Source organism: Bos indicus, chromosome 23 (genome assembly GCF_029378745.1).
Source record: "Bos indicus isolate NIAB-ARS_2022 breed Sahiwal x Tharparkar chromosome 23, NIAB-ARS_B.indTharparkar_mat_pri_1.0, whole genome shotgun sequence".
NCBI lineage: Eukaryota > Metazoa > Chordata > Mammalia > Artiodactyla > Bovidae > Bos > Bos indicus.
The window spans coordinates 6769108-6793434 of record NC_091782.1 but is presented as its reverse complement, the minus strand read 5'-3'; the positions used below and the strand labels follow the sequence as shown (position 1 = coordinate 6793434).

The window sequence follows — 24327 nt, the reverse complement described above, 5'->3', positions numbered from 1 at the left end:
AATAGGCAGGAAATTGGTGAAAACACCAATTTAGGATATGTTTAAAATTTTGCATACACATTTTCTTCACAAAATGTAAGTTATTTATTGTCATTATTTTCATTTATTAGTTGTATTTGTAGCATGACTATGAATCAATATTTAGATAAAGCAGTAAATATGAATTAATCCATGATATTTCATAAAAAATGTACATAAGTGATGAAAGTCATATTATATTGTGACTCTTTCATAGTGAATGTACAGGGAAATATATGTTAATTTGACTAATAAAGTGTAGCTTACTAAAAAGATTACGTCTGCACATACACATGTACACACAAATAGCTATTACACAGAATCTCAGCTGTTGACTGGAAATTAAAAGGAAAGCCATTTCTTTTGTATCAAGTTACTCGGGCACTGACAGCCTTACCTTGCCCCACCTACACCACCTTCTGCAGATGTTTACATCAAACTGGTGAAACAACCGTGCCAGAAGCAGGGGGCTAGAGTGGTGTACAGGATGGTTGCTAGGGAAACCTGACACTGGCTTGTGATAGAAAGCCAACTCCTTCCTCCTCTGCAGGTTCAGTTTATGGGCACTCTTTAATTTGTGGCAGGAAAACGTCATATTTCCTTCGGCTTCCTATTGTTAAGTCTATATAGGGCTGAGGTTTTGAACTTGGAAATCCATGAATGAGTTCCAGGAAGAGTGTAAATATGATACAAACAATTTAAAAAGAATAGAAGCCATTGCATCTCATTACATCCTTAAATGTGTATGGGAATCACTAAATTTTAAGAACCACCTCTTTAGAGGGATAACTGCATTTAAGAGCTGTTTCACAGACATGGACCCTGAAGCATAAGAAAGCAAAATGGACATTTCTGGTAGAAATATATATATATTTTTTCATACTTTATCCTTGAATGGTAAACTTAGCTACTGTTGTGAGCTTTTATTCACAAATATTTGCATGGATACTTATAGCCTAAGGCCAATCATCTAGTTGATTACTCTAGTGTGAATATAGCCAGCGGATGTCTAGAAAAGAGAACTTCCTGTCACATACACCTTGAAAATCTCTTTTTCCCACCTGTCATTTCTTACGTTTATAATTCTTCCAAAGTTCTGCTTTATTTCCTTTCAACCAAATACAGAATTTATTCTGTAGGGAAAAAAGCCCACTTTAATGCTGAGTCCAAAATCTGTTTACTTATAATTGTTATTCTATTTTAAAAGAGGTCATCAATGCATTAAATATTTAGACGAGTGTGGGCACCCAACAGGCTTTAATACTACACAGCAGGGCTTTTCTCTGAGATAGTACAGATGAGGCCACTCTTTTTCAGGATCTTACCAATAAATGAAAGTGGACCCAACTGAGGGTAGAAAGTGAGGTGGGGAAATTGCTATTATTACTAATTTTAGATGTGCTTTCTGTTCTCTTCTTGTTATCAAGCATGAATACAAGAAAGATCAAACGAGGACATATCAAAACATCTTGACAAAGCCAAATCTGCCATCCGCAAATGAATAACAACTTAGGAATTAAATATAAACACTTTAAACACGAATCTCAAATAAAACATGCCAGCCATCATTTGTACTTTACATTATTCTATCAGTCTCAACCCCAAAAATATTTTTTAATTGTAAGGATACAAATAATGTATTAAAACAGGTTTTTATAATAATAGTTTAGAATTTATTCATTTATTTGTGCGTCCTTCACAAAGTTAAAGAAGTTCCTTTCTATATGTAGGTTGTTGAGAGTTTTTATCAAAAATGGAGGTTTTACTTTTTATTTATTCATTTATTTATGCTTACTGCAATATAGTTGTCATGCAATATTATGTTAGTTTGAAGTATGTTACAGTGATATGAACTTGACAGACATTATAAAATTATCACCAAGGTCTAACAGCTCTTGGCCCTATACAAGTCATTACAATATTATTGATAGATGCTGTATTTTACATATCTGCGGCTTATTTATTTTATAACTAGAAGTTGAAAATAAATTTAAATGATTTAAGGTATTTTTTTGCATTCTTTTAAAAAATTTACTGGAATCTAAAATACAATATGAATCAACATATGAAACAGACTCATAGAACAGATTTGTGGAGGCCAAAGGGGAGGAGGGGTAGAAAAGGGTTGGAAGTATGGGATTAACAGATGCAAACTATTATGTACAGGATGGATAAGCAACAAGCCTCCCTGCCCATGGAATTCCTCTGCCCATGGAATTTTCTAGGCAAGAATACCAGAGTGGGGTGCCATTTCCTACTCCAGGGATTCTTCCCGATACAGGGATTGAATCCGTGATATTTCCATCTCATACTCTGGGAGGTGGATCACCTAGACAACATATTAAAAAGCAGAGACATTATTTTGCCAACAAAGGTCCGTCTAGTCAAGGCTATGGTTTTTCCAGTGGTCACATATGTATGTGAGAGTTGGACTACAAAGAAAGCTGAGCGCTGAAGAATTGATGCTTTTGAACTGTGGTGTTGGAGAAGACTCTTGAGAGTCCCTTGGACTGCAAGGAGATCCAATCAGTCCATTCTACAGGAAATCAGTCCTGAATATTCATGGGAAGGACTGATGCTGAAGCTGAAACTCCAATAATTTGGCCATCTGATGTGAAGAACTGACTCACTAGAAAAGACCCTGATGTTGGGAAAGATTGAAGGCCGGAGGAGAAGGGGATGACAGAGAATGAGATAGTTGGATGGCATCACAGACTCAATGGATATGAGTTTGAGCAAGCTCCAGGAGTTGGTGATGGACAGGGAAGCCTGGTGTGCTGTAGTCCATGGGGTCGCAAAGAGTACAAGACTGAGCGACTGAACTGAACTGACCTGAGTGCCACCTGGGAAGCCTTATTGTAGAGCATACTGAACTATATTTAATATCCTGTGATAAACTACAGTAAAAAGAATATGAAAAAAGTATATTTGTATAACTGAGTCACTTTGCAATTCAACAGAAATTAACTCAAGAACACTTTAATAAAATTTAAGATATATTTTAAGAGAGGAGGGAATTTATCTGCCTTGAATCTCAACCTGCATTTAATTATATTTGACATAAAATCTCAATATTGATTTTCAAAAAATTGTCTGGATTTGCTATTTAAATAAGGCAAATGCACTTGATTCTTGGAACTTCTCATTAGATACTATTTAGAATATATGTTGATGTATGGCAAAACCAATACAATATTGTAAAGTGATAAGCCTCCAATTAAAATAAATAAATTTAAATTAAAAAAATAAAATAAATGGGCCTTGAATAAAAAAAAAAAAAATGTGATAAGGTTAAAACACTTCAATGTTGCTCTTTTGTTGCTATTGTTTAGCTGCTCAATTATGTCTGACTCTTCGCAACCCCATGGACTGCAGTGCGCCAGGCTTCCCTGTCCTTCACTGTCTCCCAGATTTTGCTCAAGCTCATGTCCACTGAGTTGGTGACACCAGCCAACCATGTTATACTCTGTTGCCCGCTTCTCCTCTTGCCCTCAATCTTTCCTATCATCAGCATCTTTTCCAGTGAGTTGGCTCTTCACATCAGGTGGCTAAAATGTTGGGGCTTCAGCTTTAGCATCAGTCCTTCCAATGAATATTCAGGGTTGATTTCCTTTAGAATTGATTGGTTTGATCTCCTTGCTGTCCAAGGGACTCTCAAAAGTCTTCTCCAGCACCACAGTTCAAAAGCATCAATTCTTTGGCATTCAGCCTTCTTTATGGTTCAGCTCTCTATCCGTACAAGACTATGGGAAAATGATAGCTTTGACTACACAGACCTTTGTTGTGACTCTTTACTAAACTTTATGTTTCTTATCTGAACTCTTCTCTTTCTTAAAAAAGATGGTACTGAAGACCCTATCTTTGGTAGAGGAACCAAGGGGGGTGACCTGTCTTAATGACTCCCTCAGATCAGCCTTAGTGTCCAGGATGGACCCCCAAGACATATTTATCAACTCTCTCTCATTTTCTTGGCACTGTGTTAAATTCCTGATTCAATGCTATGTTTAAGCCTATTAAATCAATCCATGATTTTACTGCCAGGTTACAATGGTTTCATTTGTTTGGTTGCTTCTGATTTTCCTCCCCTAAATTTCAAAGACTTTCCCCTATTTTTTTCTGTGAAATATCAAACTGAGTCAATGGATAAAAATATTTTAGAACTCTAAGCCTCTTTGTAATTCCCAAGATTTTCTTTTTTTTTTTTTTCTTTGACTGCTTGTTTGGCTTTGTCTATTTATTTTTTTTACATTTTATTTTTTTTAATTTTATTTTATTTTTAAACTTTACAATATTGTGTTAGTTTTGCCAAATATCGAAATGAATCCGCCACAGGTATACATGTGTTCCCCATCCTGAACCCTCCTCCCTCCTCCCTCCCCATACCATCCCTCTGGGTATGTGTTAGCACAAAAACCAATCAAGGATGTTTAAATCAACCCCAATTCACATCATCACTAGACATCTAAAAAAATAAGATAATAGATATCTTGTTGTCTTTAGAAGATACTCAACCATTCAATGTTTTCTATAAATGTGTACTGTTCTACTTCAGAAAACACTTGTCTGAATTGCCAAGGACTAAAAGCTATTCATTGCAGAGATATGTGAGGGTTGTGGTTAGATGTTTTCAACATGTATTTTAATTTATTCCAGCATTAGAGAAAAAAGTTGGTAAAGAAGTTAGTTTTCAAGGTGATAGAAAAAATTAGATTGAGTCACTCTTATTTTATTTAAATCCACTGTCTACTTCAGAAAATGTATTAATATATAGTTTTGGAAAAATATTTGAGTAAAATTTGTTTAATATTATTTAAAAAAATGTGAGACCAACTCTTGAATGAGAGTGAAAAATGACTCAAATAACTCACATAACAAATATTACTATGTCCCACATTTTACTGATCATCTGTAACTTCTGAGCTATGTGACACTGAACAATTTATCTAAACTTCAGGTATAACTCTGACTTTGAATATGAAGAAAGGTAACAGCACCTTCATCACGGCATTGTGAAGATGAAATAAATCAATTCATGTCAAGTGCTTGGGGCAATGTGCACTCAATACATATACAGTAGTGAGAACATATTTTATTGTTATATGATTATAGTTATATTATGACTATTACTAATGTGGCTATTTCAGTACAGCTAAGATGGTGGTGACTCACTTTATACAAGCTGTAATAAAGTCCGAGAGTGACAAAGTATAGTAATTTTAGTTAGGGAGCTTCCCGGTGTCTCAGCAGTAAAGAATCCACCTGCGATGCAGGGGACACAGGAGACACAGGTTCGATCTCTGGGTTGGGAAGATCCCCTGCAGTAGGGCTTGCAACTCACTCCAGTATTCTTGCAGGAAAATTCCAAAGACAGAGGAGCCTGGCAGGTGACAGACTATAGGATCACAAAGAGTCACGACTGAAGCAACCGAAGCGACTAAGCACCGCATGCACACACAATTTTAGTCAAAGGTACAGATATTTCTCAAAATTCTCCAAGCCAGGCTTCAACAGTATGTGAACCGTGAACTTCCATATGTTCAAGCTGGATTTAGAAAAGGTAGAGGAACCAGAGATCAAATTGACATCTGTTGGATCATCGAAAAAGCAAGAGTGTTCCAGAAAAAAACATCCATTTCTGCTTTATTGACTATGCCAAAGTCTTTGACTGTGTGGATCACAGCAAACTGTGGAAAATTCTGAAAGAGAGAGAAATATTAGACCACCTGACCTGCCTCTTGAGAAATCTGCATGCAGGTCAGAAAGCAACAGTTAGAACTGGACATGGAACAACAGACTGGTTCCAAATCAGGAAAGGAGTATGTCAAGGTTGTATATTGTCACCCTGCATATTTAACTTATATGCAGAGTACATTATGTGAAATAATAATGTATTATTATTTAATAATAATAAACACATATTATTATTTCACAGGCTGGATAAAGCACAAGCTGGAATCAAGATTGCCAGGAGAAATGTCAATAACCTAAGATAAGCAAATGACACCACCTTTATGGCAGAAAGCTGAGAAAGAGGAGAGTGAAAAAGTTTGCTTAAAACTCAACATTCAGAAAACTAAGATCATGGCATCCGGTCCCATGACTTCATGGCAAATAGATGGGGAAATGATGGAAACAGTGAGAGATTTTATTTACCTGGGCTCCAAAATCACTGCAGATGGTGACTGCAGCCATGAAATTAAAAGACGCTTGCTCCTTGGAAGAAAAGCTATGACCAACCTAGACAGCATATTAAAAAACAGAGATATTACTTTGCCAACAAAAGTCCATCTAGTCAAAGCTATGGTTTTTCAAGTAGTCATGTAAGGATGTGAGAGTTGGACTATAAAGAAAACTGAGCCGAAGAATTGATGCTTTTGAACTGTGGTGTTGGAGAAGACTCTTGAGAGTCTCTTGGACTGCAAGATCAAACCAGTCAATCCTAAATGAAATCAGTCCTGAATATTCATTGGAAGGACTGATGCCAAAGTGAAGCTGAGGCTCCAATAACTTTGGCCACCTGATGGGAAGAACTGACTCATTGGAAAAGACCCTAATGCTGGGCAAAATTGAAGATAGGAGAAGGGAACGACAGAGGATGAAATGATTGGATGGCATCACCAGCCTAATGGCCATGAGTTTGAGCAAGCTCTGGGAGTTGGTGATGGACAAGGAAGTCTGGCGTGCTGCAGTTCATGGAGTTGCAAAGAATGGGACATGACCGAGAGACTGAACTATACTGAACTGAGCATATGTTTCTATTTCTACCCAACCAAGATTGCTGTTTTATTCTTAACACCCACCAGTGCCAACACTTGTGATATAAATACTGTGAGTGACAGTTTATAAAGCACACTTAATAATAATCTCATTTAGCCTTCACAACAATTTGTATGTATAAAGTTATTAGCCTTTATACATGAGGACTCCAAAGCTTTAAATTATTGAGACGTTGCCTTAAGTTCAATCATAGTGAATAATAAAACTAAAATCAAAACCAGAGTCCTTCTATGAGGCTGGCAGTATTCTGATATCAAAGCCAAAGAAACCATAAGAAAGAAAACTGTGAGACAACATAAGTATATAAATATATCTCATTTAATGCAGGTGTGTGCATGCTCAGTCACTGAACTGTGTCTGACTCTTTGTGAACCCATGGACTGTAGCCCACCAGGCTCCTCTCTACCTGGAATTTTCCAGGCAAGAATACTGGAGTGGGTTGCCATTTCCTTCTCCAAGGGATCTTCCCAACCCAGGAATTGAACCCAGGTCTCCTGCATTGGCAGTCAGATTCTTTCCCACTGAGCCACTAGGGAACCCCAATACAGATGCAAAAATCCTCAACAAAATATTAGCAAACTGAACTCATGAACTATGAAAGATATAGCATGAACAAGTGGGATTCACCCCAGGAATATAAGATTGGTTCAGCTTAATGACTGGAATAGACCATAGCAATAGTTGTATAGTGCAAAAAATTCCACATATGATCATCTCAAGAGATGTAGAAAAAGTCAACCAAGTCCAGTATATTGTCACGAGAAAAATACCCAACAAACAAGGGGTAGAAGGGAAATTCTTCAGTTTCACAAAGAGCATCTATAAAAACCCACAGGTAGTATTGAAAGACTGAAATCTTTCCCTTAAGACCAGGAAAAAGGCTGAGTTCCACTTTCACCTATTCTCATCAGCACTGTATAGCAATTACTTGCTAGTTAGACATGAAAACAAAGCAAAATACATCCAGATTGGAAAGGAAGAAGCAAAACTATTTTTGGCAGATGACATCATCTTATACATAAAAAACTCCAAAGATTTTACACACATAAAATCACTAGAGTTCATGATGAGTCCTTCAAAGTTACAGGATATAAAATCAATATGCAAAAATCTGTCGTGTTTGTATACACTATCAATGAGCAATCTGGAAATGGAATTTAAAAAGCAAGTCCATTTACAACAGCATTAGTAGGAATAAAATGATTAGGAATAAATTTAACCAAGGACATGTAAGTTGTATTGACTGAAAAATATAAAACATTGTTGAAAATAATTTTTAAAGGCCTAAATAAGAGATAATCTGTGTTTATTGGAGGACTTAATACTATTAAGATGGTAATATTCTGTAAATTACCCTACAAATCCAAATTCAACACAATCTCTATAAAAATCCAGTTGTCTTTTTTTCAGACATGGACAAGTTAATCCTAAAATTCATAGGGACCTGCAAGCAATCTTGAGTAGCCGAAATAATCTTGAAAAGGAAGGTAAAAATTGATGGGACTCACATTTCTCCATTTTGAAACACACTATGAAGCTATAGGATTTAAAACATTGCCGTATTGATAAAAGAATAGACGTACAGATCAATGCAATATAATTGAAAGGCTAAAAATGAACCCATATATGTCTATGGCCAATTGATTTTCAACAAAGGTGCCCAAAGTGTTTAATGTGTAAAAGAGAGTTTTTTTAAATAAGTAGTGCTGGGACAACTAGATATCCAGAAAAAAGAAGAAAAACAAAAAAAATTAATTTGAACCCTTTTCTTATGCCATATGTGAACATTAACTCACATAAATCAAAGACCTAGATGTATGCCCTAAACAATAAAAATCTCCATAGGGAACATAGGTGTAAATCTTTAGGACCTTTGATTAGACAGTATGATACCAAAGGTAAAATAACAGAAGAAAGCATGAATAAAATAGACTTCATCAAAATTAAAGATGTTTTGCATCAAAGGACACTATCAAGAATGTGAACATACAACCCACAGAATAGGAAACAAATATTTGCAAATCAAGTTTCTGATAAGGGTCTAGTAACCAGAATATATTTTTTAAATGCTTACAATAATAAAAATACAAATTTTCAGATAGGCAAATAATTCCAATAGATACTTTTTTTTTTCAAAGAAGATACACAAATGGCCAAGAAGAACATGAAAGAATGCTCTAAATCATTAGGGGAATAGAAATCAAACTTACAGTGAAATACCACTTAACACCCACCAGGACAGTTAAAAAGTCTTTTTCTAAGGCAAGTATTGGTAAGGATGTGAAGTAATTCGTAAACTTATACATTGCTAGTGGTAATGTAGAAGAGTATAACCACTTTGGAAAACAGTCTGGTAATTCCTCAAAAAGTTAAATATACAATTACCATGTGAAACAATAATTCTACTCCTAGATATATATCTCAGAGAACTGAAAGCAGAAGTTAACACAGAAACTTGTATGTGGATTTCATAACAGAATTACAACAGCCAAAAAGTGAAAAAAATCAACTGCTGAATGAGTAAATAAAATGTGATATATCCATACAACGGATTGTTGTTCAGCTATTAAAAATACTGATATATGCTACAATATGGATGAACCTCGAAACTATTATGCTAAATGAAACAAGGCAGAAACAAAAGCCCACATATTCTGTGACCTCTTTCCTAGGAAATTTCCAGAATAGTTAAATCCAGTTGCCAGCATTTAGGAAGATTGGTGAATGAGAGATTATGGGGTTTCTCTTTGGGGTGATGGACTCATTCTGGGGTTAGGTAGTGGTGATGGTTGAACAAAATGAGAAGTATATTATTGATAAAAAGCCCCTGAGTTGTACACTTCAGAAAGGCAGGTATTGCACTGGCAGTCTCTTTCATGGTTAGACAATGATCAGAGGACTTGCAGGTAACAGACTCTTCTCATAAAAGGGTGCCCATAAAAGTGCTTGCCTAGAATGGACAAGCACCCCAAAAGTTACAGTCTGTACCTTTGTATTGGAGTATAACTGCTTTACAATATTGCATTAGTTTTTTCTGTACAACAAGATGAACCAGTTATATGTATACATAAATCCTGTCCCATCTGACCTCCCTCCCACCTCTCCCATCCCACTCATCTAGGTCATCACAGAGCACTGAGCTGAGCTCCTTGTGTGATAAAGCAGGTTCCTGGTGGGAATGTGAATTGATACAGCCACTATGAAGAACAGTATGGGAGGTCCTTAAAACACTAAAAACAGAACTATCATTTTATTGTTGTTTTTCAGACACCAAATCATGTCCAACTCTTTGCAACCCATAGACTGCAGCAGACCAGGCTTCCCTTCACTATTTCCCAGAGCTTGCTCAAACTCATGTCCACTGAGTCGGTGATGCCATCCAACCATCTCATCCTCTGTCACCCCCTTTTCCTCCTGCCCTCAATCTTTCCTTTCAACAAATGAGCTCTTTCCATCAGTTGACCAAAGTATTGGCGCTTCAGCATCAACATCAATCCTTCCAATGAACATTCAGTATTGGTTTCCTTTAGGATTGACTGGTTTGATCTCCTTGATGTCCAGGGGACTGTCAAGAGTCTTCTCCAGCACCACAGTTCAGAAACATCAATTCTTTGGCTCTCAGCATTTTTATGGTACAACACTCACATCCATACATGACTACTAGGCAAATCATAGCTTTGACTGTACAGAACATTCTTGGCAAAGTGATGTCTCTGCTTTTTAATATGCTGTATAGATTTGTCATAGCTTTCCTTCCAAGGAGCAAGTATCTCTGAATTTCATGGCTGCTGTCCCCTTCTGCAGTGATTCCGGAGCCCAAGGAAATAAAATCTGTCCATGTTTTCACTTTTACCCTTTCTATTTGCTGAAAAGTGATGGGACTGGATTTGTAACAAATTCAATAAATACTTTTTTTTTAATGTAAAAAAGATACAAATTAACTTTTTTTAAAGAGTTACTCCTAATAATATCACATCATCAGAAGCCCCGTTCATCATTTTTATCTGAAAATGTATTTCTAGATTCCCTGTGATTCAAGGATTTTTCCAGAAAGCTCTAGCTCAAGGCCACAGTGTTTGAAGCCTAGAGATATCAGATAACATCCTGCAAACCTAAGGCATTTATTTCCAGAATCTGTCAGCTCAACATAGTCACTACTAAGAATGCTCCAACTTGAAATAATGAATTTTTATTTCTTGAGATAAAATAAAAATTTTCATTCTGACAGAAGCAATGGAAGGACAGCAACTTGCTTTCAAATACTGAGAAGTCAATAGTGGAACACCTCTCTTTTCCTTTCTTTAGTTTAATCTTTAAAATACACAGAGAAACAGAGACATAAACTTCAAACATACTATTATGAAGTCAGCCTTCCTCAAGGCAGTACTAAAGAAAGATGCTTACATCTGGATGATGTCTGTTCGGGCAGTTAAATTTCAAAATAATACTCACCTCTCCCCACTCCCCACAACTGCTGCCTTCATTTTGAAAGCAGGATAAAACTTCCTCCTACAAGCCCTCACCTTCAGATCCACCCTTCTCCAGTCTCCACAGCAGTGCCAAGGCGGGTTGTACAAGCCTGACCTTGCTCACCTTGCCTGGTTTTGCCCCCACACTCCGTGTTTTCCCAAGTCTCCATGCATGGCTGTTCCCTCTGCCTGAACACTTCCTGTCCTTAGCCACTTAGACATCTTCTCCTTCTCTCCAAGGGGTCAGTTCCAGAGTGACTTTCCCTGTGGGGGACCATCCATTCAGTTCTCTCCAAGTGAAATTAGGTGTTCTTTATGACACTCTCACAGAGTGATCCTATAATTACAATGCTTCTAATTCACCATTGGACTATGAGATCATTGAGGCTGGACTATGTCTTATTGATCATTATGTCCTAGCTCTTCGTGATGTGCTCCTTGGCACATACAGATATTCAGAAGCATTTATTGAAATGGATCCATAATGTCATTTTAGGGCTGCAAAAAGTATGGAAGATCTGGGACAGCCTATACAATCTGAGATCTCTGAGCAACATAGCTACAACCACTGAAAGAACCAAAAAATCTGATTTAGAGATTTATTTTCCTTTACTTCCTCATTTTTAATATATTCAGGCTAGCAGCAAAGCTAAATAAAAGTGAGGAAAAAATTAAGCTGGGTAGTTAATTGGGATTACTCAGATTATTGTGATCTACACTTTTTAAGGAAATGTATTAACACTTAGAGTAATAACAAATAATATTCACATCATGAGATCATATAGTTTAAAATTTTATTCAGCATACATTTTCAGATAATTTTCTATATACCAGACACTGTTCTAAAATATCAGTTCATTTAATTCTTACTGCAGTCTTAAGAGGTCATCATGACAAACCTGGAACTTTCTTCACTGTCTTGTGATATTGGCCTGCTTCCTTCCCCCTATACCCAGCAGAAAGATTTGGAAATGAAGAAAATAATATCAACAGAACAAAAAATTCTTTTCAAATATCCTAGAAGATATCCAAAGATCTAATGAAGGAGGTCATATCAAAATGAGTATTGCAATATTCAGCATCTCTAATGTGCTTGCAAAAAGATAAAACAAATGATAACTTGAATATTTTAGTAAATTTTGTATGACATTGGAGTATTGCATATTTAAAATAAATCACCTGATAAACCCTGAACAGCAGGGTTCCAGAAACGGAATCCTTACAGGATCAAGATAAATCCAGGCTCATCATAGCATAAAGCAAGCATCAGAACAAAATCTTAAAGACATTCTCGTTTCTCCTTATTGACACTTTTAGTAAAGAGTGATGATTGATTGTAGGTAGAATATTTAAAAAGAGCATATGGAAGTACTGACAGGTTAAAGTGCCACCCAGTGAAAGCTCATGGCACTGAATACAATGGAATAGCACATGATGCCCATATTCATGGAACATCAATCGCAAGGAATTTGCAGAGGTTAATGAATAGAGGTTGGAACTAAAGTTACAGCAACTTTTCCCATTTTGAAAAGATTAATACAGGGAAGTGGGAAATATAGATATCATTAAATCAGAGGAACACATTATATCACAGGATCACGTTAGCAGATTTGTATCAGTGACCATGAACGAAGCCACAGAAGGCCTGCTTGTCAAATTTACTGATGACATCAGCATTCAAGAAGATTTTGTTAAGCTTCAAATTAGCAAAATTAAATTAATTTATGCCTTTACCATTTGGGTAACATGTCACCTTTTCACTCAGGTCTTTTCAACCATCTATTCCTAACGTGGACTTTGGAATTCTCCACTCACTTCATCAGTTTGATTTTCATTATGGCATTTATCCTTCCTCATAATTATCTTAAGTATTTACTAGTATTTATTTATTTCTTGAGTATTTGTTCAAATATTATTTATTTCTTAAGTATTTTATTAAGTATTTATAAATGCATAAAAGCATAAACCTTGTTCAACTTGTGTCACTGATTGAAATAAAAGCACCAAGTAAATATTTGTCCAAAAAATACCTATCTATTCATTTCTCTTAAAAATAAATTTGACTAGTGCAGATTGGAAAAATACCACAATAGTATTTCTTGTGAAACATGACACACATTGAATAATAAAAGCATTAGGCTGAGATCAGAAGACAGTGTTGTCACTGATATCTCACTCGACATTTCATAAATCACTTAATTTCTCCAGGAACAGTTTTCTCACATGTAAAACTGGGCCAACAATAGCCAGCCTCTCAGGGGTTTTTACATTTATGTGCATTAAAGAATTTTGTAAACTGTAAAGTACAGAACATATATGAAGAATTATAATTGGGGTGGGATAGGGATCTTAACTAAACACTGCTGCTGCTACTGCTAAGTCGCTTCAGTTGTGTCCGACTCTGTGGGACCCCATGACGGCAGCCCACCAGGCTCCCCCGTCCCTGGGATTCTCCAGGCAAGAACACTGGAGTGGGTTGCCATTTCCTTCTCCAACGCATGAAAGTGAAAAGTGAAAATGAAGTTGCTCTGTCATGTCTGACTCTTAGTGACCCCATGGACTGCAGCCTACCAGGCTCCTCCGCCCATGGAATTTTCCAAGCAAGAGTACTGGAGTGGGGTGCCATTGCAGATATGAATTAATAATGTCTTGTGACTTTTGAAAGAATTGGTTACAAACATTGGTTTTATCCAAAGAATAATTTAGATTTTGTACTGGCAAAACAGATTACTGCATCTCCTCCTAGTTGCATACTCTGCAAGACATTGACAGTTGTCCTAAGAAAAGGCCAAGGTAGGTTATGGAGATAGTGTCACTTGAACAACAATGAGAATAATTGTGGAAATAGTGAAAAAGGAAGCATGGAAGGGGATGGTGGGAATTGTGATGCTTATTTTGGGTATGTGAAGGATTGTCATGTGGAAGATATATTGCAAGTAAAGATGCAATAAGATGCAAACTAGGAATTAGGAATAAAAAATTGAGAAAGACAAATGCTGGTTTAAGACCTTATTTTAATGTAAGGAAGAGTTTTCTAAGCTTTAGAGCAGTCACATGATGATGGAGGTAGTAAATTGTGGTGGTCACATCCAAACTAGGTGGAGAACATTATCAGAAGGCTTTTAATATTAGACTGAAGCTCAGGCTAGATGATCCCAAGGTCCTACCCAAGTTCAGCATTGTAATCAATCCAATGCAATACTCCTATCATGATTATTGAAAGTGAAAGGGTCATGAACTCAAGCTCTGACAAATCCCCAAGTGCTACTCTTGGAGACAAAATCAATCCATGAGAGAATGGCAGGTGACGCCAGTCCTGAGTCAATGAGAAGAAAGAGCAGCCAGGGTGCGGGGTTCCCCAGAGAGCTCATGGCTGTGTGGGCACCACTCCATTCTACAGTTGTGTGTTGTCATCTAGTCACTAAGTCATAGCCCACCAGGCTCCTCTGTCCATGGGGTTTCCCAGGCAAGAATACTACTGCATTGGGTTGCCATTTCCTTCTTCCAGGGATCTTCATGACCCAGGGGTTGAACCACATCTCCTGCATTGGCAGGTGGATACTCTACCACTAAGCCACTAGGGAAACCCACGTCCTACTGAGAATCCCTTTAATGTTGTGGGTTATTGTCCTTCAAGGATTTGCTGCTATATTTCATGAGACACATATATTCTTCAATTCAAAAATGATCTCCAGCTCGTTTGAGGAGCAGGGAGGAGGAGAGGAGGAGATATCTCAAAGATGCAGCAAGTGCGACGTTGGCAAAGCCAAGCAAATGTTGCCTGAAACGACTTTTGCATCCCCCAACTTGAGGAACACAGTGACTGCCCTTCATCCCTTTCTATTTAAGTGTCCCACACGAAAACATAGGCACATCCTATATTAACCCTCTGTTGCCAAGCTTCATGTCCAGAGATCTATACTTGAGACATGAAAGGTGGGGGGAGTAGAAAAGAGGGAGATGGAGCCCACGGAGACACAGGTTGACATCGTTTTCATGATTTTTTTTTTTCCCCCTACTTTAGTCCTAGCTCCCCTGGGCGCGGGAGGAGGCTGTGGGCTGCGGACTCCGCGCTGGAAGCAGGAGTCATTGAGCCAGAGCCCAGGGAGCGTCCCCTCCCGGTGTCCCTGCTGCAGCCTCCGGCTGGTCCCTGGATGCTCAGCCTCGCTGCCTCCTGGGGCAGCATCTCCTCCAAAGACAGCCCCGCCGCCGCCGCACCGGGTGCCCGGTGGGCGCGAGACTCCGAGGCATTGGCTCCGTAACTTTTCACGTCATTTTCTGCTCCGGATCCCCTGGTAGCCGGTCCGCGCCTCCTCCCGCCTCAGAGCGCGGCGCCCATGGGGCAGGGGCCGAGCCGCTTGCAGCACTGAGTGGACCCGGGCTGGAGCCAGGGATGTCCGGCACCAAACTGGAGGACTCCCCCCCTTGTCGCAACTGGTCATCGGCTCCGGAGCTGAATGAAACTCAAGAGCCCTTTTTAAACCCCACCGACTATGACGACGAGGAATTCCTGCGGTACCTGTGGAGGGAGTACCTCCACCCCAAAGAATACGAGTGGGTCCTGATCGCCGGCTACATCATCGTGTTCGTGGTGGCGCTTATTGGGAACGTCCTGGGTGAGTGTCGCTCCGGGCAGCCCCCGCGGGGGCCGCCACGTCCACGCGCCCGGGGCTGTCAATACCCCTCCTCCCTGCAGGGATGCATACAAAGAGGTCGCTGCTCTTGGGGTGGGGTTATTATTATTTTTTTTTTTCAACAGAAGTTTTCGGATTTTAGGAACCAGAACTGCCCTGGAATGGTGATCCTTTATTTCTGCAGGGAGGCGCGGGGAGCCGCGCTGCCTTTGCGATCACCTGGGTTCCCAGCGCCAGAAGAGGGGCAGGGCTGTCCAGGTGAATGTGCCGGAGTGTGGGGGCAGTCAGTCATCATTTTGTGTCACGTGGTCGTGGCCGGGTGTTTGGGGGTTCCTGGGGGGGAGGTCAGTCTGGCAGGATGCGAAGCTGTGTCCCTAACGGACAAGCTCTCCTGGGCTGGGGGAGTCATAAAAGATTTGTGAGCCCGGTACACTGTCCTTTGGCGAGAGAGAGGGTTGAGGCTCTGTCTAAAGGTGGTAACGAAAGGGCAGGGAGTGGGGACGGAGGCAAAGCAGGGAGGTGTGCTCATGCACAGAAGCTGAATTAAAAGGGACCCATGCCGCTGGGAGCAAGCAAGAAGGAGGAGGGGCCTCTGAGAAAAGTACCAGGGCGATCGCGATCATTCATCCATCCATCTACCCCATCCATTCATTCATTTATCTACGGTACGCATGTATTTTCCAGAGCATGCTCCGTTTCCAGGCTCGGGAAATATTTGCAACTGATTTCCGCCCCCCAAAGCTGAGACCAACCTTAGCGCTAGGTTCTCACTGTTCCTCTCTGTCTAGGTTTGTATGTAAACATACATTTCTTCGCCCACTTTACACCTCTGCACAATTTTTGAGGGTTGGGCGGGGGGAGTGCAGTGGCGAGATGGTGGCTGTGGTGATGGAGTTTATTAGGGCAGCTGGAAGCCGACTTTTTTAAAAAAGCAGCTTTGGAAGGGAGGGTGGACTACACATGAATTGTGAATGGAAGGAGCGTCTACCTTGATGAATGGAGAGAGAGTGGAGGTGTTTAAGTGCAGAGGGCAGCGTGGAGGGAATCTCTGTGGAAAATGACAAGAGAGAAGCTAAGCTAGGAGAAGATGCTCTTGATTACAAAAAGGCGGAGAAGGTGAGTGAGGTGGAATAGGCTGGGAGGCACTGAAATCCAAAACATAGACTTTGTAACTGCAATGGAGGCTGATAAGAGACTTACTAGGCTCTCAGCACCAGCTTGATTTTAACCTTCTCTCCCCAAGGGTGTCAGTCTGGTAAGAAGCATCCAATGTAGTCCCTCACCTACTCAGGGGCAGAGTAGCTGATAGGTGACTGAAAGGCATTCCTCAGAGCTGGTAGATTATTATTTGATAAGAAAGATAAGAACCCCCTGAAAACTTTAGTTGACCCTGTCTACATGTTCTTTCAGCCTGTTTTAATTTTGCTGCTGTTTTTAAAGGCAAACATAAAGGAAATCTTTTGAGGATGCAAGTTAGGTGGATGGAAGTGGAAATACACATTATTAGGGCTATCTGTTGTAAGGATAAATCTGTTAATCATAATGCTATGCTATTCTTGTTTCCCTTCTTGTTGTCTATCCTTAAAACTACAACAATTAGGATATATGGCTACTAGCAGAGCAAATTTTACTGCATTATGCTAATACTTAATGATAAGGGAATAATCAAAATTGAACATCTATTGAGTACCTACTGTGTGCCAGACACCTTCACATATACTGTCTCACTTAAAGCTAAGAGTAACCTGCATTTGACAGAAGAAGCAAGACTTAGAGAAATGAAATGAGTTTTTAAGGAACTTGATTCAGATTTGGTTTCATTCCTTCTGACCTCGGTCCAGAATTCTCCACTGTTATTCTACTCTAGATTTAGAAACCATATAGAGAATGAATTCTTTGCTCCTGGCATCTGCAAGCTTATTGAATGCATTTCCTGTTCTCTTCTGCATTTAAGTCCACTATTAATAAATTACCATGAAGGGTTAATTATTCTGTCATTCTCTCCAACAGAAACCCACCCGGAGAGGAACTTTATTGCATTGCAGTAAAATTTTGACGTTTTGCAGAATGGCTACAAATCACAACTAATTTTCTTTCAGGCTTAACCTCTGTGGTAAAATTTGCTCCTTTTTGCTGTTATGTTACTCTAGCTTGCACAGACCTGTGATGCATTATCTTTGTATCCTAATTGCATAGTTTAGGGGTGCGTGTTGGCTAGTCCGAGGAGTGTTTTAGTCTCAATAAGGAAACACCTCTACAGAAAGGCTGCTTGTTTGGTCACACCAAGGCAGACAGCACTGTCCACATCCCTAAGAGCTGAAATGGCCAATTTTATTCAGCGTAAAACAAATAAACAAACAAAAAAGACATACAAAAAGCACTCTGTTTTCAAAAAACTGACAGCTGTTTTATTCAGGACTGGATGGCACTGACATCTTCTCTGGCTGAACTGAAACCCATATTCTTTACTGACATATTCCCTGAAAGTTGATGAGGTTGAAGTTTGACATTTAAGCAAATGAGAAGCATCATTACTCACAGACAGCTTCCTGCTCTTGGAAGTCTGTGTCAAATTTGCAAAACAGATTAGATTGCCCCTCCACCCCATCGTATGTCATTTTATGCAGAGTGGCAGGACAAGAAGTCACATTATTCATTCAAGATAGAGGCAACATTAGGTATGAAGGTGAAATACCACAGCCCAGCCAGCAGATGTAATCACTGACCCTTCAGGTCCACTTACCACTTGTACGTTCATGTAACTGACTACTTGGAAAATCTCAACCTTGTTGAACTTACAAAGAGAATGTAATCAGTTAGAAGTCATTACTCCCACAGTGTTCTTTTGTGAACAGAATGACAACATCACTATCATACCGCCTATTTTTCTGCTCTCCATGGTACTTCTCTCATTATATATCCTCTCCATCATCAGAAGCTTCTTTCCCAAGATAATAAGCAGTTTCTTAGAAAAAATGTTGACAAAAGTTATTCAAAGATAAGGCAAAAAATTAGTCTACATGCAATTTCATGATTATACACATGCTAATAAAAACATGCACGTGTGTGTGCTAAGTCACTTCAGTTGTGTCCAACTCTTTGCATCCTGTGAACCATAGCCCACCAGGCTCCTCTGTCCATGAGATTCTCCAGGCAAGAATACTAGGGTGGGTTGCATGCCCTCCTACAAGGGATCTTTCTGACCCAGGGATCGTACCCACATCTTTTGGCTCTCCAACATAGGCATGCAGGTTCTTTACCACTAGCAGCATCTGGGAAGCCCAATAAAAACATACACGTCTAATTATAGAATTATAGGCCTTAGAAAGGAAGGTGATTCTTGGTTTCTTTTTGGAGATAGTGTTTTTCCACTATCTTCAAAATTATGTCACATATAACCTATTCCTAAATATATCTTGTACTTTAGCCAAGTAGCTGCATTCAATTATTAGACCAGTACATCTTGAGCAATGCTTGTTGCTGTTCAGTCGCTCAGTTCTGTCTGACTCTGCGACCCCATGGACTGCAGCACACCAGGATTCCCTGTCTTTCACTATCTCCCAGAGTTTGCTCAAGCTCATGTCCACTGAGTTGGTGATGACATCCAACCATCTCATCCTCTGTCATCCCCTTCTCCTCCTGCCTTCAATCTTTCCCAGCATCAGGGTCTTTTCCAATGTGTTGGCTCTTCACTTCAGGTGGCCAAAGTGTTGGAGTTTTAGTTTCAGCATCAGTCAAGCAATGCTTTGTTTTTAAAATTCCTGTGTTTGTGGGGAGAAGGTTCTTGGGAACACTCAAGAGAATTTTTTTTTTGTATCATTCCTGCTACTCTTTGAGTAGAAACTGAATGGAGAGATGGGTTCTAGTCAGTTCAGATTTTAAATATCTGAAGGAAAGGAGTAATTCTCTGCTTCTATTACTTCTGCATTCAAATGTATGGTTTTCACCTGAAGTGTTTTTGTCTTCCCTGTTGTCATCTTCATATGAAAAATGAGGAGAACATTCAATAAATGACATCAGTCCAGCTGTGCATCTCACTGCTTGTGTGGCCATTAGCAAAACTGTCAAACTCTCCAAGCCTGTTTTTTTCCAATTGAAAATCATTGTTTATAATTACTGACTTGACTCAGACATTGAGAACAGACTTATGGTTGCCAAGGGAGTTGGGAGTTGACGGAGGGATGGAGTAGGAGTTTGGGTTTAGCAGATGCAAACTATTGAATATAGATGCTTAAACAACAAAGTGCTACTGTATCCTGTGACAAACTATAATGGAAAAGCTTATGAAAAACTGTATTGATATGTATAACTTAATCACTTTGCTGTATAGCAGAAATTAACACAACATTGTAAATCAACTATATTTGAATAAACTACACTTATAAAAATAAACGCAAAAAAAAAAAAAAAAATTCCTGCCTTGTAGAGATCCTGTGAGGATATATGAATATCCTATATATAGATATATAGAGGATTGCACATATATATTTTTTCTGGACTCAGTATACACTAAATGCCAATTTCTATCCCTTCATTCTCACTAGAAATCTGTCCCTGGTGTGGTTAGTAATCATCCTCTGCCTCCATGACCAGTCTGTAGTTTTGCTAAGCCTTCGTGGCCTCTATTCTGGTGTTTTCCTCAATTGAGTGTTTTCCTAGAAGCTGTTAGTAGCCTGGCGTTGGCATACCCACCCAGCTCCACCCACTCACCGCCCCCATCAGATGTTTATTGCCTCATAGTAGCTGTTTAACATTGCCTTCCTGCCTCTGTGTGAAAGTCATTCCTAACCATCACAATAAGTTTCTCTTGGTTACATTTGTATGCACCAGGTTCCATTCACTCAGAGTTTTTGCAGTATTAGCCGACTGGTCTATCTGTATTGATGTTTTAAATAGCATGCACATACGTAATATGTTGACTTAAAGCACACTGCCCATTAAGAAATGTATCCAATAAGGGTTAAACTAAACTGGGTAGGTGGAATGGAGAGAATACATGTAATAGGATTGCTTCTTACGGAGCTGCTAATCGGATGCCCTAGACTCAGAAATGGCATAGTTTCAAAGTTGCAAGTTTGTGTTGCTCCTAAATCTGAGACCTTTCTTTTCTGCTTATCCTAAAGCCCACCTCTGCTCTGTGGGTCTTTTAGAACCCACCTTTTCTTACACAGGAAGCAGAAAGAGCTTAGAGATAATACATTACTCATCTCTGCTGAGACCCAACAGAAGTCATGAATAGTGACCATAAAAGGTAAGATTAGCCACTAAGCTTTAAACTTGACTTTAGTTACAGAATGCAATGCATGCTTACCTGAAGAAGAATTAAACTGATACCCTCACATTTTTCCTAATATCATAACCACTTAATTTTACCAGGTAAAATAAATCATGTTTTTGACTTGAACAGAATGTCGGTGATAACTTTTTAAATGACTGTCTCATAGATAACAGCAGCATTTATCATGGGCTGACAGTAATGAGATAACATGTGCTACTGATAATTGAAATAGAATGGGTTCTTTCTGTATTTGAAAAAAAAATGATGAGTAAAGTGAAATAAATGAAAATAATACCAACTTATAAAAGAGGCTGAATCTAACACTTAAATACAAACACATCAACTTTTACAATTTTTTCTTGATTTTGTTAGAGCATACATGTACTTTTTATGTTTTTTCAATTTTTTTAAATTTCATATTTTAAAGCATGTTTGCAAATCCTTCCATACTGTAGTTTTGTTAGCATTCCTAAGTTCCTGAATCTTACTCAGCTCCTCAGATTTCAGGAATATGCACCAGTGGTGCTATTTCCTTGTGAGAGATAATCTTTTCATCCTTCTTCTTCTAGAATTCTGACATAGCTTCCAACCTTAGGGCTCTGTTGAATAATAATGGCTCTGCTGGCTCACTGGTGAGGTCCAATCAATGACATGTGATGAGTGAAATGAAGGGCATTAAAAAAATTTTTTTGTTTATTATTTTTTTTAATTTAAAGATAATTACAATGTTGTGTTAGTTTCTGCTGTACAACATAGTGAAGCAGCTATATATATATTTATATATTCCTTCCTTCTTGGATCTTCTACAACCACCCCCATCCCACGCCTCTAGGTCGTCACAGAGCATCAAGATGAGACCCCTGTGCTTTACAGCAGGTTTCCATTATCTGTTTTATATATGGTAGTGTGTATATATATATATATATATATATATATATATATGTCAGTGCTACTCTCCCAATTCATCTCCCCACCATGTCGTCATGTCCATTCTCTCCGTGTCTCTATTCCTGCCCTGCAAAGAGGCTCGTCTGTATCATCTTTCTAGATTTCATACATATGCATTAATATATGATATTTATCTGACTCTGACTTAATTCACTCTGTTTGTCAGACTCCTTGTTGTTCTTTAGTCACTCAGTCCTCTCTGCTCTTTTTACAACCCCATGGACTGTAGCCCACTAGGCTCCTCTGTTCATGGGATTTCTCAGGCAAGAATGCTGGACTGGGTTGCCATTTCCTTCTCCAGGGGAATCTTCCTGACCCAGGGACTGAATGCATGTCTCCTGCATTGCAGGTGGATTCTTTACCACTGAGTCACTGGAGAAGCCCTTGTACAGATCCATCCAAATGGAAAGGTATTTATTTGTCTCCAACTCCTTTTCTCATTGCAAAGGAAAATAAAGAATATTTATTGAGACTACCAGGTCCCGGAAGCTAGGTTCCACCATGAATATATGTATTTCCATGATGCCTCATAACAAACATAACAAGGAGATGAATAGCTTTGATTTACAAATGAGAAACATGAAATCCAGAAAGGTATTTTCCTTGTACCAAAGTTTAGCCAGACAATAAGCATCAGCACTAGGTTTCCAATATGGATTGATCAGACTCCATATTGGAAATATGGGCCAAATAAAGGCCCACCCGTGTTCCATTATTTCCTCCTGCCTTTGTCCCATATTTCTAATCCTGACCAAGAAAAAGAAAAGAAAATAGAGAATGAGAATGCTGCTGAGGTGGGTGCCCTCCAGACGATTTATGGAGCTGTGCTGGCCGGTTGCCACGCCGCTCCTCTGCTAGACCACAGTCCTTCAGGTCGGAGGATGAGCTCATTTGATAAGCTAACCAAGGTCAGGCTAGGGTTACTTTGCAAGAGAAAATTTCAAGGTAAAATAGGTGCTGCCAAAAATGCTTTTGCCTGTTCGGGGGGTGACTCACTGGATAAATATCAGATAATTGTGACCAAGGATTATTTTGTTACTGAAGGTGCTGTCTTTAGACACCATTAAAGACCAAGGACCTAAACATTTACTATCTCAGATAATCCAAAGATCTTTTTGATCTTTTCTCCCCTTCATTTTCAAGACTTCTCACAAAATTTATTTTTCTTTTCATAAAAAAAAATCATATTCTTATGGAATCGTTTCAAAATCATAAGTTTGTATCGATTCGATGGAGTAGGTCAACATCTATATCACATAATAGTGTTCCTAGAGCACAGTGGTGTGGCACATGTCCACAGAGGCCTTACCCACAGCATCATACGTGAAACGACCTTTAGACACTGACAGGGGAACACTTAGAGAGGCTGTTGTGTGAAATGCATGACATATATGACCAGTCACTTAGATATCTGACTCAGGACTGAATTTATTCATTTCATCTTTGTTCCTGATGAGAGATCATCTCTTAACCAAGTAAGTGGTCTAGATATATATTTAAATAGCATGAAATTCCTTTGTCATTGGAACTGCTTCCTTAGAAACAAAAACCAAAACTATTCAGAATGAATAAGTACTTTATTCTTGAAAATAATTTCGGATTATTACATTGAGTCTTCTACAGTAATTTGCTCTCAATATCACATACATATGAATGGTGTTTGACATTTGTATATTATTTTACTCCTCAGAATACATTGTTAAATACATTGCCTCACTTATTCTTCAGAACAATCTAATGAGGTGGTCCTACTTAATGAAAATTTTAGGTCCCTGAAATGATTTGAATTCATTTTAAAAGTTTGAATACACGGAAACCTCCAGGTAATCTGTGTGAGCTTGGGAAAAGCTTGCCAGCTTCCTGTATCCCGAGAAGCTGGAATAAGGATACAAACTCCCATTGTCTGATCTTCAGCTACGATGTCTTTCGCATCTGGCTTTGTCAACATTCTGAGTTCAGACACAAATTAACCAGATTTACAAAACTTGCACATGCATAAGTAAATAAATCCAATGTCTTAATTGAAAATAAGAAGGTACTCTTACAAGTCATAATACTTGAAGCTCTTTCAATCATCATGTTCTCTTTCTGTAGACATAACTATGTGAAGAGCTTTATTGGTCTGAAAAAGTAGGCTGTGCCGTACTAGCAAATGAACCCTAAATTCTTTTTGGCTTAGCATCACAGAAGATCATTTCTTATC

General features: G+C 38.8%; 1 protein-coding gene across 1 annotated transcript in view; it reads left to right on the top strand.

The window, feature by feature from the left end:
• The first annotated feature begins 16454 nt into the window (after positions 1-16454).
• Positions 16455-24327, top strand: part of HCRTR2 (hypocretin receptor 2) — a 130846-nt gene continuing 122973 nt past the window's right edge. The window contains exon 1 of the mRNA XM_070778366.1: positions 16455-16563. Coding sequence (XP_070634467.1) covers positions 16455-16563 — 109 coding nt within the window. The remainder of the gene's footprint in view (positions 16564-24327) is intronic.